The 15,726-nt window shown below is 42.2% G+C and overlaps 1 protein-coding gene across 1 annotated transcript in view; it reads left to right on the top strand.

The window, feature by feature from the left end:
- Positions 1–15,726, top strand: part of PRKCH (protein kinase C eta) — a 224,808-nt gene that overhangs the window by 54,614 nt on the left and 154,468 nt on the right. Inside the window, exon 2 of the mRNA XM_004738886.3 lies at positions 13,167–13,230. Coding sequence (XP_004738943.1) covers positions 13,167–13,230 — 64 coding nt within the window. The remainder of the gene's footprint in view (positions 1–13,166; positions 13,231–15,726) is intronic.

Raw genomic sequence — 15,726 nt, forward strand, 5'->3', positions numbered from 1 at the left:
GTTACTGGTTCTGCTTTCTCCTAGCCTCTAAACATGGCTTTGGTCCTTGGTATCTTTGCTCTTTGAACTGTACCTCCTATCCTTGGGATCAACTGTCTTTTGGCTCAGTCTTGCTTTTGTACAGGTGATGCCTAAAACTTTGCCTGGCCCTTTGTTTTAAGTTTCTGACTTTAAGTTTCTATCTTTTTGCCAAACACTTCTACCTGGATGTCTCCTTAAGGAATCAATATGTTTAAAAATTAAAGTTGTGCTCAACCAACTGAACTTCTAGACTCTCTTCTTTAGGTTGTGTGAGAAGCTTCCAGATACTGGAGCCCTTTTTTGGCTTTTCATCATCTCAAACCCTTAGTCTGCATGTCATCTTGAGCTCCTTTTGCAGTGTTTTCCTCTTGTCTCTTTCACTGCTCACCTGTACCATTGGAACAGACTCCTAACTGTCCCTCCTTTCCCCCATCCAGTCTACTCCCTGCCGGCTTGTCTTCCAGCCTGTCTTACTATTACCAGTCTGCTTTTTAAAATTTAAATTTGAACTCCACTTGGCATCCAAAGCTTGCGTTTCCAGCTTTACCTTCAAACTCAAACTATGTAGTCTGATTTAACTAAACTACATTTTCCTTCGTGCCTTTGTGCTGTTCTCTCTCTTCTTATCTTGGCAGGGGAAATCGTAGTGGTAGAACTAAACTTGCAGGGGAGGCTTCAGGGCCATGGATGTGCTTTAGCTTAGAATGGAGAGGACCTTTGTAACAGAGCTGCTAAAGATGGGATGGGTATCATGGAAGAAGTCTGTCTGTTACCTCCTGTTTCCCAAGCCTGAGGACACCTTTAAGTCCTTATCGTCCTCCACCTCTCAAGCATGTGGCTTCTCTTCTCTTTTGAAGTTGCTTTCTCCCCATGTCCCATGACACTGTGCTTGGGCAAGGTCACCCACCTCTCGATTGCATCTCTGGTTCTTTCTTCTGTCTCCTAAATCAGTCTCCTCTCCTGTTGCTTCCATTTCTGTGCTTTCTTGAAAAGTTTCATGGCTCTTAGTGATCACCTTTTGAGAAAGATTCCCAAATAAAACCCCCAACCCTGTCTTTATAATTTGTCTGTGTTTCTAACTTCTTGCCAGATGTTTCTATTTGAGTACCTTGTATCCAAATTTGAATTCATTTCCTTCCTTCTAAAACATGTTCCTTCCCCTTGAGTTCCCTGGTTTGATTAATAGCAACAGAGGTTGGCAGACATTTTCTGTAAAGGGCCAGACAGTAAATATTTTTGGCTTTGTGGGCTTTAAGGTCTTGGTCATAACTACTTAACTTTGCCTTTTGTAGCACAAAAGCATCCATAGATAATACATCAACAAAGATAGGTGTGCTGTGTTTCAATAAGATTTTACTTACAAAAATAGGCAGTGGGCTGAAATTGATCTGTGGGTCATAGTTTGCCAACCCCTAGGTTACCCAGGTCCAAAATTCAATGTTTCTTTGCTTTTCTACTAATTTCATTTACTCTCTTCTTAGGATATTTAATTTCTGCTGATTCTATCCTTATGAAACTTTTTGTATTTCTAGACTATAGTGCTTCCACATTCATTGGTCTAGTAGAGAAAATGTCCCTTTTACATGTTACTGTCCATCAATCTGCCTAATCAGAAATCTCCAGTGACTGCCCTTGGCCTGATTAATAAGGTCAGAGTTCTCACAGAGCAGCTGCTTCTAGGGTTTTGCCTCCAACCTTCTCTTAGTCCTCTGAATGGACGCTCTTGCAAGTACACTGGTCTAGTCTGTATTCTGCTATTTGTTCTAGCTCTGCTCATGATGCTCTTGTGACTCACAGTGGCCTCTCCCCCACTTATTGAAGCCTGAATATTCCTTCTCTTGATCTGCATGCACAGTGCTTTTGATGCTATCCTTACCTCTTCTGCTGAGACTGCGCTGGGCTCTATTTTATATCTTTATAGCCTTCCTCCTTCTCCGTCTGAGGCAGCCCAGTAGATGGTCCGTTAAGATGGGTAATGATCACGCATTGAATCTGTCTCTCCTCCAGATCTGCCCATGCCTTTGGAGTTCCTGTCTCAGTTAATGGCACCAGGGATTATCATTGGCCTTGGAGACTCTGTGACTGCTTGTTAGGTTTAACTGCTTCTCCCTGTCCTGTCTTTCCCCTGTCTGCCTCCTCTTATCCATCCCCTCTGTTGCTGGCTTAGCTCAAGTCTTCTCCATTCTTCGTTAAGACCACTTGACTAGGGCGCCTGGGTGGCTCAGTGGGTTAAGCCGCTGCCTTCGGCTCAGGTCATGATCTCAGGGTCCTGGGATCGAGTCCCGCATCGGGCTTTCTGCTTGGCAGGGAGCCTGCTTCCCTCTCTCTCTGCCTGCCTCTCCATCTACTTGTGATTTCTCTCTGTCAAATAAATAAATAAAATCTTTAAAAAAAAAAAAAAAGACCACTTGACTAGCCTTTGAATGTGTATTGCCAACACTAGCTTCTCTCTCCTTATAACCCCAACACCCTGTCTATAGGGACCTGTCATGTAGGTGTGATTCTGCAACATTGTTGATTGAAACCCTTCAGTGGTTCTCCATTGTCCTTGGGTAAGGGCTAGCTTTCCAATGTGCCACAAGTCCATGGTTGATTGAATACCCTTTCCTTTCCAGCCTTGTTTTTTGGCCCATTTCATTGACACAGTCTACATTCAACCATATATAACCCCAAAGGGCCCTCTATGGACTTGTATAGACTTCCTTCTCGGACCTATCTGGAAAACTATCTGAATTCCTTGGAAGGGTATAAATGCCCCTTCTGCAGAGCTTTCATATCTCCTTCTCTCTGGAAGACCAAAAAGAATAAAGGTGTCATCAGATAACCATTGGGAGAGACGCTTGGGCTTGATGTAGTTTCTGGTGTCCCTTCAAATTCAGAGTCTTCTAAAGTTGACCTGGAGCCTGATTAATGAACAATTAAGTAGAGAAGTTTATAAAGCATCTTGAATGCTTAAAGATGCTAAATATGCAGTTTTGACTTATTTCCTTGCTTTGGTTTTGCTAAAGCTTTTGCCTTCTTCCTCTATTATGGTGAATAGAATAAGAGTCAACAATGTAGAATAATTCTGGATTTATTTATATCCCTTCCTTTTTTTAAATAACCTGAGATCTTTAGTTTAAAATGTTAGGATGGGGGCAGAGCAGGAGGGAATAATTATTTCAGTACAGATATTTCATATCTGCCTCTTCACTCTAGGAAAGTAAACTTAACATCTGTGGCAAAACTTACTAGACTCTCCAGCTCCTGCTATTTCTCCTTTCTTGTGGGAGCTTCCCCTCAGAGAAGGAGGCTTTTTATGGGGCTAACAGCTCTTATCAGACAACCACAGAGGTTGTGGAAAAGGAAAGAGGCCTTGAGGCTGCTGAGTAGGACGACATTCATCTCCTCCAGCCATGGTCAAAAGCCACCTGTCCCTTTCATCTAGTGTCTCATCCTGGCAAGGAGACAGTATGTTTTCTTTCTAGAAGGATCTATGGAGCAGAAAAGAGAAAGGTAGAGATCATGAAGAAAAGTGACCCTTTAAAGTGTTCCTTGATGTAGAGGATACCCCATATGGAGAGGGAACACAATTACTATGGTTCTCTCTCTAGATTCAGAGTCTGCTTGGCATGAGGTCCTTGTGGACACCCTCTTGGAGGAGAAGGAAGGTGCCTTTTTAGTTTTGAAGGGTGTTACTTTGAGAGGCCTCTGCTGTTTTCTAGGGAGGGTGTTTGGCTTCTTCCAAGGACTTGGCCTGTTCCTTTTAGTCTATCAGGAGCAGCGCCAGCAGTTCTAGACCGCCTGGAGGCATAGGCAGGTTCCTTCAGAGCCTCTGTCCTCATTCATAAAGAAGGCATCTGGTAAACCTTCCAGCACCGGATTAAACTGCCTAGGAGGTAAAGGGGGAGGACTTGTAGTGAAGCCTTTAGAAGAGCCTAAGGCAACTTTCATTTAATTTACGTTTTCAGTCCCTCAGATACTGGAGTCAAAGATTGAGAGAAACACACCCACAGCACTTAGAAGATACAAGTACACCATTTCTCTCTCTCCTTAGCCCACTCCTTGGCAGAGAAAAAAACAAAATTAGTCCACAGAGATATCCAGTTTTGACTATTCCTGATTTTTTCATTATGGGCAGTGAAACTTTGAAAAATTAATTATAATGCACTAGACTTTACCTTTGCCAAAAGAGACATAGTTTATGCTAGAACATAGAGGTAATTGGCTCTGAGTGAAATAATTCTAAATTCAAATTTACAGCAGTTTTGTGGGTATGTGTAGCTTGGCTGGTGAAGAGTTAACATATGCCTTAAATATGAATTTTAGAGGCAGATTCTTTAGTAGTCTTCAAACATCTTTACTTGCCCAGTGGAATTCAGAAACCACTTCTGACTTGGAGCTCTAAGAATATTAGATAAGAAAAAGACTTAAATGCTAGTCTTCCTACCAGATGTCCTATTACTAGAGCTGTGGCCACAGTCCAGGGCTCTTTTCCCAGCCTCCTCTCTCACCACAGTGAAGGGTCCAGACTTGGCAAGATGAGGATTTAATCACTAAAGTAAAGATAATATCTTTCTTCACTTTCAACCTCAGATTTGATAAGTCCCACTTTTCTGTTCAGTTTTTGCCATCTTTTTCTGATAATTTTTAATCTGTGGTATTTCTTAGTGTGCCTTTAACTCCTAAAACTTATCTGATGGTTAGATGAAAATAGAAAGTTAGCAGGGCTGTAGGATTTGCCTCATTCACCCCGCTTTGTTCTAAACTCCTTCCTACAGTGAGGGGACGCACTGTGTGTCTACAGCACATGACCCTGACTCGGGTCCTTCAGGCAGCTGACTAATGGGACCTGAGCTGCCTGCTGCTTTTCACCAGCCCCAGCACAGACTTGCCATGCTTAGCAACTTCTGCCTCGTACCCCTGTAGGGAGCCATCTAGTGACACTGTCACACTGGTCTGGGGCCACACCCACTGGCCTTGGCAGTGAAGAGGTGTGCTTGGTACACTGAAGCTGGCATTTGGCAGGGAGCACCCTCAGGTGCTGACGGCATGAGTGTTACCTGAGTTTGCAAAGGAGACCAGTGATGTGGTGCCCTAACATGCCGGAAGCCCAAGCAAGCTGGCATCAGGGGGAGCAAAAGGCAGTGGGCAAGGCTACAGTAACCTATATGCAGGTGCAGTTACACACAGCAGCCTTGGGGCAGGTGACCCAAGGGACCCAAGCCAAAGGACCAGGTGACTGCTGGTGACCTTGGTCAATTCCACAACCTCTCTGAGCCTTCATTTTTCCCCATCTGTATAGTGGCAGTGGTGATATTTACCTTGCAGATGGTGAAGGTGAGAAACAGTGTAGGTTAGGCACGTAGCTCCTACACACTGATGAACTCAAGACACAGTAACTATTATTTCTGTTACTGAAGAACACAGCCACACACCTCCTTGTTGGTTATTGGGACAGTCCTGCATGTTTTGCCTCTAGGAATTAGAATTCTCATTCTTAAGGCTGATAGTTTCAGCTGGAAGAAAATTGTGAAATGCCTTATCATGTTTTTAGGTTGTTACTTATCCCTAGAGCAAGACTTAGAAAAGTTATAGAAACATGTCACTGGGCCAGAATCTGAATATCACAGATGTCTGGCTCAAGGCCCAGAGAGTCTAGGTAAATGTCTACCTTTGCCCAAATAAAGGATTGTTTTTCCTTTTAATATGCTAGATCCCTCTGCTTATCCCAGGACAAGATGAATATTAAGTAGGCAGAAGGTTCCTGTCTATGATCAATTCTAATGCCTTTTGTGAAGGGAAATGGTTGTAAATTATTACCAGTTAATTAAATGAGTGTTTCCGTTGAGTCCTGTGTGCAGGCTTTTATCCAAGCCTGTTTAGAATCATGCAACCTTGGAGCTAGAAAGGTTTTTAGACAACCCTCTCATTTCATGGCCAAGGAGATGGAGTCGGGATGTAAGTGACTTGCTCAAGTGATGCCAAGGGAAAAGCAAACCTTGGCTCGGGGGTGTAGGGAGGAAAGAGGGGTTCCTGGTTATCTGGTGGGTATATCATGTGAACAGAGCATAATTTATAGGCAGTGGGCCCGTGCAGTGCGTAGGCTACTGGTATCTTGGAGTGCTTTTCTATTTATGAAGCGCTGTCACATTTTTCTTATAAGACAAAATATTATTCCATTTTATAGGTGATGAAATTGAGGTGGTCAAATAAAACTTCCAATTCAACTCATTAGACCAGATCAACAGATATTTGGAGTGTTTACTTGGTTCAAGGAAATCTGCTAGGCCCTTTGGGGAACATAAAATTGTCAGATCCTGCTGGATGGAGCGTACAGACTTATTGCAAGTGACAGGATATAAGTAGATGAAATTTATCTAATTGTTCAAGGGCATAAATAAGTATTAAGACAGTAATCGAGATAGGAATTTTGAGACTGGAGGGATCAGTGTGCATGTCAAGATCTTCCTGACATAAGTTTCTTCCTTCAGCTCCTGTGGCTGCGTCGTTTTCTTGGTTTTCTTGTCAGGTGCACTTGGTTACGCATCCCACTGTCAGCCCCAGGGAACAACTTTGGGAGATCCTGAGCGCCTGGCGGTGATCCCAGCCCTAGGAGTAATTCAGTAAAGGTTTGAATGAATGGATAGGTGAAGAGAGATTTTCCAAGCAGAGGCAACAGAAGGAGCAAAGGTATGGCTATGCCCTGGTGAGGAGACAGGCCTGACCAGAAGAGCAGGTTTAAAGGATGGAAGCTTGAAAAAGTGGTTTGGGTAAATTAGTGGGGAGGTAGTCAAAAGAGAACCCAGGTGGCCCAGAAAGCTAGGTGGAGCAGCTTGAATTTTATTCTGAAGGCACTGGGAAGCCTGCGGAGGCTTTGCTGGGGGAAAGTTGATGAGCGCGGCACTTGGAAAAGGGTATCTGGGCATCGAGGTATAGAATCTTCCTTGATTTTGGTTTGTTTCTAATTTTTATTTATTTATTTTTTGTCACTTGTTCATATCCTATACTTGGATGTCATACCTAAGAAACCATCACCTAACCCAAGGTCAGGAAAACTTAATCCTGTGCTTTCTTATAAGATTTTTATAGTTTTAGCTCTTGCATTGGGTCTGTGATCTACTTGGAGTCCATGTTTCCATATGGTAAAATGTAGGGGGCCGCCTTCATTCCTTAGAATATGGATATCCAGTTGTCCTGGCACCATTAGTTAAAAAGACTGTTCTTTCTCCATTTAATTGTCTGGTCACTCTCCTTTGGGTAATCCCGCTCTACGGCTTGTCCTATTTTCCTTACTCCCACTCCCAGGCAACCTCTGTCTTCTGTCCATACTGATTAGTTTGCCTTTTCTAGACAGAATGTACTCTGTTCGGTTTCTTTTTTCTTCTTCTAATTTTTATTTATTTATTAATTTATTTTTTATTAATGTATAATGTATTATTTGCTGCAGGGGTACAGGTCGGTGATTCATCAGTCTTACACGCTTCACAGCACTTAGCGTATCACATACCCTCCCCCATGTGCATCACCCAACCACCCTCTCTATCTGTTTGGTGTCTCTCATTCAGTATCTCCCATGCTGTTGTGTGCATCCACAGTTCATTCTTGTTATTGTTGAATACTATTCCAGTGTGTGGCTTTACACATTTTTTAAAAGCTCCTGGGAGCATTTGTGTACATATCTTTGTGTGGACACAAGAGGTCTCGATTCTTGGGTAATTACCCGGAGGGGAATAGCTGGGTCAAATGGGAGGCGTACGTGCAACTTTTTAAGAAAATGTCCAGCTGTTTGCAAAGTAGTAGTACCATTTTACAGTCCCATCAGTGTGTAAGGATTCCAGTTGTTCCGTATTTGTACAAACAGTATGGTTGGACTTCTTAATTTAGCCGTCCTAGCAGGTATATGTTATTGTTGCATTGTGGTTTTAATTTCCATTTCTCCAATGAGTAATGATGTTGAGCTTGTATTTTTTGTACCTATTTGCCATCTGTATATCCTTGGGGAAACATGAAATGATGAAATCTGTTTTTGAAAAGTTGGATTGCTTGTTTTCTTATTATTGAGTTTTGCAAGTTCTTTATCCTGGATACCGGTATTTTATCAAATATATGATTTCCAACTATTTTCTCCTAATCTGTGATTCATCTTTCATACTCTTGACTGTGTCTTTCAAAGAGCAGAAACTTTAATTTTGGTGAAGTCCAATTTATTGTTTTCTTTCATGGATTGCGCTTTTGGTTTTGTATCTAGAAAAATTTGTTGGACTAAATCAGTGCCCCCAATTTTCCCTTATTATTTTTCTTGAGCTATTAAATTTTAAGTTTCTCATTTAGGTCTGTGATGCATTTTGAGTTAATTTTTGTTGTAGGTTACAATGTCAGAGTTGAAGTTGTTTTGCATGTGAACCTCTGGTGTTTATAGCACCATTTATTGTCTCTGAGTTTTTCCCATTTACCTGTTTGTGCATTAGAATGTCATTTTTAAAGTTTATTGCTTACTGACCAGGGCCCAGGAGTTGCCCTACTGACCCACCGAAGTGGTCTGTATGAGAGAAGAGTTAGTATGAGTTAGAGTTCTTCCCTCAGTGTCTGTTACAGAAAGCATGCTAAATGTGTCCATTTTTAGTTTAAATTCAATTAATTAACATATAATGTGTCATTGGTTTCAGACATAGAGGTCAGTTATTCATCAGTCTTATATACCAGTCGATGCTCATTGCATCACGTGCCCTCCTTAATGGCCATCATCTGAGTGGCATCTTGATTGATAAATAGGAGTTTGACAATTAAAGAGAGGAAAGGGTTTTCTAGGCAGAAAGATTACCTGCCTCCAGTCCCTAGGCAATAAGTGTCAGACAGGTAATGTGTATTTTTCACAGTTTTGACTATATGCCCCAGTATGCTATCTGACTGTAAACATGTTTTGTTGATCTCTCAGATTAAATGAAAAAAAAAAAAAAAAAAAAGCCTCCCTCGAGAATCTACAAGTAATTTGAAGAGGCTGGGGGAACAGGTTGTATATGTGTTTGGCATGGTAGGGACACAGCCTGCAGGGCTATGTGCCAGGCTAAGGAGTTGGAAACCTGTCATTGGCAGCAGGTGGGGGAGGGTGAGTCTGAGACAGGAAATAGCTAGAAGGCCATTGCAGGTGGTCAGGTGAGGCAGGGCAGTAGGAATAGGGAGGAAGAGGCAACTTTAGGAGAGGCACAGTAAGTGGGTTTGATGGGGTCAGATAGATTTAGATGTATGTGGGTAGGAGCCTAGGCTGCCAGGTCCGTGGTGGAGTCAGGACTGTGGGGTTTCAATTAAGGGAGTATACAATGAGAATTTGGATTCTGGGCATGTTGATATATTGAACTGGACTTGTCTCATTGGGACAAGGGGGTGGAGTCTTTCCAGAAAAGGTGCATATGGAGGTCTGTGCTGGAGACTTAGGAAATGAATACAACACTGTCCCCCATCTTTAACCTGTACCCTTTCGGGGATTCCCGTGTGTTTGTTTCTTTCTCCTACTCCTACCCCAGAGAATCTCAAGTTGGTGCTAAAATCACAAGGCTGAATCTTCCAATGGAAGAAAAAGAGGACTTCCCAAGATTTAAAGGCAACCTGAGGGAGGGGGAGTGGGGAGAGGAGAGGAAGAGAGAGAGAGAGAGAGATGCTGGAAAGAAGCCTGAGAGAGAAAGAGAAGAGTGCGGGAAGACCAGGGTAGAGAGTGTCCTGGAAGCAAAGAAATTCATGAACAAGGAAGCTGTCGAGGATCAGAGCTGCAGAGAGCAGTGGAAATAAACACAGATGTGCTTTGGATTTGACAATGGCACTTGCCAAGGGTTGCATGGGCTGCTTCAGTGCCAGAGGGAGGCAGAGGGTCAGGGTGTATGTGGTAGCATAGATGTTAGAAAGTATAGAGGGAGGTGTAACTGTTTTTATATATTTGACGTATTCTCTTTGGCTGCCAATTTGGATAAGTCTTTGGATGTTAATGGTAGAACACCCTACTCAAACTGGCCAAACCGAAAGGAATTTATAGGCTCTAATAACTCAAAAGTCCAGAAGAATCAAGCAAGGCTTGATCTCAGGGTTTAAGTGATATCAAGATCTGGTCTCTTTCTGTCTCTCTGCTTTCTCTTCTTACCTTGCTTCCTTCTCCAGCCCGGCAGGAAGGGAGCTGGATACTCCCAAGTTTATGTCCTTCTAGATCAAAATTCAGCAGATGTGAGATCTTGTCTCTGTCTTGTAGGTCCAGGATTCCTAATTGGACCCTCTTGGTTTTTGTGCCCAAACCCAAGCCAGTGACTGGGGGGAAGAGAGCTATGATTACTCAGCTGACCGTGTAGAGGCCATGTGTCCTCTCTAGACCAGTCATCATGGCTGGAGGAATTCAGTGCTCTGATTGACAAGACCTGGGTCATGTGGCCCATGGAGCTGAGGGCAGAATCCCAGCTGAATCATTGGGACTACCTACAAGGGAAGGGTAGTTCTGGAATAAGAGCCAAAGTGCAATTCCTGGAGGCTAGAATGGATGTTCTAGCTGGAGAGAAAACATCTACCAGTAGGGGAGAGACTAGGATGAGTGCATGGAAATTACTGGTTGCTATACTTCCGCTTTTAGAGAGAGATCTTTCTATGCAATGGAGGAATGAATGAGGCCCACTGCAGAGGTAGCAAGTTGGCTGGCACGCAGTCGTGGGGAGGGGGTCTAAGCAGTCACTACGAATAGATATTGGCAGCCCATCAGCACTGAGTAAATGGAAAAGGGGATCTGGAAGGGCATTTTCCAAACTGTTTGTCTGCAACACAGGAAATGCATTTCTACACCAGTACACCCTCAAAATGCATATGAAAACACAAGCAGAAGTTTCATGACATAACACTTTTCCTTACAACGTGACACATACGTGTTTACTCTTCCAGAATCCCGGTTGTGTGCAACCCAACTCTATTTGATTTCATGTCACACTAATGTCAAACCCGCCGTTTGTAAAACCGTCTTCGAAGGTCAGGGGTGTAGGTGGCGTAGGCTTGAAGCTGGTGTTTGAGTCTGGCTTGTCCATGATGATGGTGGCACTGGTCAAGCCTGAGAAGGCAAACCTGTTCTGCTTACGGGAGCTCTGGATTCTGCTAGTGGGATCTCTGGTTTCAGAGCAGCTCTGGCCACGTGTAGGGCAGGGGCAGGGTGAGGGCGTGGCCTGCTTTTGGAGGGAGTTTCCAGGCTGGCCCTGGGCCAGGGCATCTCCGAGGTGGGACGGGGTTGTCTGTTTGTCTGGAGGCTGGTAGTGGCTCCTTCTGTGCCAGCAGCCGCTTGTGTTGTGAGGATGAATGCGTGTGCCTGGTGTGCTCTCCGCCAGGCCTTTATATTGAAGATGAGGGAGTGGCTTTTTAAAAATAACATATTTTTGACTTGAAACAAGTCAAGGCAGCGAGTGGAGACAATTAGAGACTGACATCCTGTTTAGTCATCTCTCCAGAGAGCTCTATTTTCAGAACTGTTCCGTAAAGGTTCACAAGGGGTATTCAGACAGTTTAGGGGATATTGTTAACTTTAGTGGTCATGGTGATGTAAGTAGCCGATTTGAACGCTGGGTGATCGACAGTGTGGTAACGCCTTGGAAGCAGATTTTGTGCGAGGGATGGGGGGCTTATAAGAATAGGCTATTGTACAGGTAAAGCTTTCTGAGTCAGAACAAGGCAAGCATCTTTTATTTTGAAAAAGTCTGTAATCAGGGTGTGGCATTAAAAATATGTGGTGGTAAGTTAGGGGAAGGTCAATGCATTTTTCCCCCAGTCTTTGTCACCTAGGGGTACAGTCAAAACAGTAAAGAGTATTGTCAAGGCTCTTTGAGCTCATTTGATGGAAGCCAGGCCAGAAATGCTGAATGGTGACGTCACAGACTTTTGGATGAGAAGCGTGAAGCTTGGGGTGGTTAAGGACCTTTCTCAGAGTCTAGAACCAGATGCCGCAGTCAGGCCATGTCCTCATTTAGTTTGAGCACAGTTGTGATTTGCAACTTCTTTAGTGTAATATTCTACCCAAAATGACCAGTTGTATCTGTACTCAGCTCCTCTGGACCTGTCTCTCTCTTTGAGGAAAGAAATGGAGCCATAGTCTGAATCCAACAAGATTTTGACAATTGTAAATTGATGTATTTGGGTCCAAAAGAACCTCACAATCTAAGGTTTAGAGGTGTTCTTGGATAGTTCGAGCTTAGCACCCAACATGAAGAGGGCAGAGCCTGTGTGCCTGGGCTAGTGAGATCAGAGCAGGTGCTGCCTGAATCCAGAATGGCATGTTGCACCGGGACAGGACGGAGCCCAGAGACGGCAAGCTGCTGAGTTGGCAGAGTGGATGTATCCCTATCTGAGTGCATAGATGAGAGCTTTAAGGGATGAACAGGCAAGAGTCATGGGTGCAGAGCTCCTGAATTGCCTTCCCTGTGCTTGCTGAAGATTAATTACACTCAAGTGAAAATGGTAGAGATGGAGACTGTACTCTTCTCATACTTTTCACTTCCTGAAAGGAAAGGTTGCAGTTGACTGTGCCACATTTGTTCGTTACCTCTTATGTTGCCTTGTTTCTCTATTTCATACATCTGTCACGTGATTATTTTATTTTTATTTTTTTAAGATTTACTTATTTGAGAGAGAGAGAGAACGGGGGAGGGGCAGCAGGAAAGAAAGAGAGAGAGAGGGAATCTCAAGCAGATTTCCTGCTGAGTGTGGAGCCCAATGGGCTGAATCCCACAACCCTGAGAGCATGACCTGAGCTGAAATCAAGAGTCTGATGCTTAACCGACTGATCCACCCAGGAACCCCTTCCTGCCATGTAGTTTAATAAAATGTTGCTCTGACATAAGATAGGGTTATTTCAGAAACAGTGTCCAAGCTTACAGGTACTTCTCAATAATATCACGAAGAGCCAAAATGGAAGAGATTAAAATTCAAGACACGCGGAAACATTGGAAGAACGATTTCCCTTCGATTCGCTTTTCCCCCTTTACAGTTTCGTGTGGTTTCATGCGTTTCTTACCTGTCTGCTGTTGAATGAAATTCTTAAGTCTGATCAATGCTGTGATTTTGCACATGTAGGCCTCTTTGTAAAGAATTATTTGAGGCCCCACAAAAAGGACTTCAAAGTTAGAATATAACACATGATTCTTTTCTCCTTCTAGGTGGATCTGGAGCCAGAAGGGAAGGTGTTTGTGGTAATAACCCTAACGGGGAGCTTCACTGAAGGTAAGGACGAGTTTGGGGTGGTTTCTGGTAAAAATGTAATCCTAGTCGCTGTCAGTAGGAGTTTCTGACCTGGAAGTTTATAAAAAGAGCATTTTGAAAATGATACTTTAAAAATGGTTTTATGTTGGGTTGGCTCCTATTTTGTTTGTAATGATCTGTTGGTTTGGATTGCCAGATTACATATATTTGCCAAATCTGGCGATCTCATGATTTGTTTGACGTACTCACTGAATTTTATTTTCTTCATCAACATCTTAGCTGAATGGGTTCTTGCCTCTTCTTGTTCATGTCTGTCAAATTGTATTAAAGATTTTTGGTTTGGGAGCCAACTTTTCACTTTGCCCTGAATGTGTTAAAAAATTAAGGATCATAGTCTCTTTCTTACAATCTTTATCTCCTTCTGCCCTGTAAGGGATTCTAGTCCTCTCTCCCTGGTGCCACCCCCACCTCCCACTCCCTAATTTTTTTTTTTTAATTGAGGTAAAATATATATACAGTGAAATGAGCAGATTGGAAGGGAGGAATTTGAGTTTTAGCAGATGCATGCAGCCGCATCCCCAGCACCGTGATCCAAGGTAAAGAACATTTCCACCACTCTGAGAGTTCCCTTGTGTCCTTTCCCAGTCAGTCTCTTGCTGCCAGAGGCAATAATTGGGATGTTTTATTTTTTTTTCACCATAGATTAGTTTGCTCTATGCCAGAAGCTCACGTAAATGGAACTACATAGTATGTTCTCTCTTGTGTCTGATTTCTTGCACTCAGCATAATTTCTGTGGGACCCACCCATGTCCTTGTGTGTGTTAGCGTCCCATTCCATGACCTACCCATTCTCTTCCTGATGGACGTTTGGAGTCATTAGGAACAATGCTGCTAATATGCATGGTTATTCATACATTTCTGTCGATGTGCCCTTTCTCTCCTCTTGGGTAGATATACAGAGTCCTGGAGTTGCTGGGTAATAAAGGAAATATATGTTCAACTTCATAAGAAACTCTCAAATGTTTTTCTAATATGCTTATATTTTTATACTCACACCAGGAGTGTATGAGCATTCCGATTATTCCATCTCCTCACCAACACTTGGTATAGTCATTCTCTTTAACATTAGACAGTCTAGTGGGTATGAAACAGTATCTTGTGGTTTTCATTTGCAGTTCCCTGATGTTGAGTACTTTTGCATGTGGTTCTTTTCTTCCCAAGTACCAGCTAAAGTCTTTTTGTTTTCTGAAATTTGGTTTGTCTTTCTGTTAATGATTTATAGTTGTTTGTTTTCTAGAGAAGCATTCTTTGTCAGAAATTGGCATTGTGAATACATTCTCCTTATGTGTGGCTTGCCTTTTCACTTTCCTAGTGGTGTCTTTGAGCAGAAGTTTTAAATTTCTCTGAAGTCCTGTTTATCAATCTCCTCTTTCATAGCTTATACATTTTTTCTCTGTAAGAAATCTGTCATAGAGTCACAATAATATTGTCCTCTTTTCTCTTAGAAGATTACAGGATTTTATGTTTAGGTCTGTGTTCCTTCTTAAATTAATATTTGTGTGTGGAGGGGTTGGGATTTCTTTCCCCTGTACTACAATCCAATTCTCCTTCTCCCTGCCATTTCTCGAAGACTTTCTTTTTTCTTGGCAACTTTGTCACCAATCATTGACCCTACTGTGGATCTATTTATAAACTGTTTTGTTCTATTGATCTACTGGTCTTTCATTACACCAATACCATGTCATCTTCATTGCTGTTGCTTTATATTAAGTCTTAAGGCTAAGTAGTGCGAGTCCTCCAAATGCGTTTTGTTCGTTTGTTTGGAGGCTATTTTAGCTATCCTCAGTATTTTAAATTCTGATGTCAATTTTAGAATCAGCTTATCAATTTCCACGGAAAAGCGTACTAAATTTTGAATTAAAGTTGTATTAAATCTATCCATCAATTTGAGGAGAGCTGACATCTTAACAGTTGTGCACATCGTCAAGTCCATAAACTGGGTATATTCCTCCATTTGCTGATGGTCTCTAATGTCTCTCAGCCATATCAATATTAGAAATTCTATATAATTTTCAATATAGAGATCTTGCACATATTTTAAAAAATATATTTCTAGGTATTTTAAGCTCTTGATGCTGTTATACATGGTATTTAAAAATTTTTATTTTGGAAATTGGTAACAGTATATAGAGATGAATTTTTTGCTTGACTTTGCAATCTATGACCTTAAAAAAATTTCACTTACTAGTTCCAGTAGGTTTCTCTTTCTCTCTCTCTCTCTCTTTTTTTTTTTTTTTGTACCTATCTTGGGATTTTCTCTGTAAATAATCATGTTGTCTATGAATAAGAAATTTTCTTTTTCTTTTCTAATGTTTATGACTTTTATTTCCTTTTCCTGCTTTATTGTGCCCAGAGGCGTTGAGGACAGACCTCCTTGTCTCATAACTAGTTTTAGGAGGAAGGAATTTAGTCTTTCCTTATAAGTATGATGTTAGTTATGTGCACTTTGTATATATA

The sequence above is a fragment of the Mustela putorius genome, unplaced genomic scaffold, assembly GCF_011764305.1.
Source record: "Mustela putorius furo isolate JIRA1106 unplaced genomic scaffold, ASM1176430v1.1 tig00000129_pilon_pilon_pilon, whole genome shotgun sequence".
Lineage (NCBI taxonomy): Eukaryota > Metazoa > Chordata > Mammalia > Carnivora > Mustelidae > Mustela > Mustela putorius.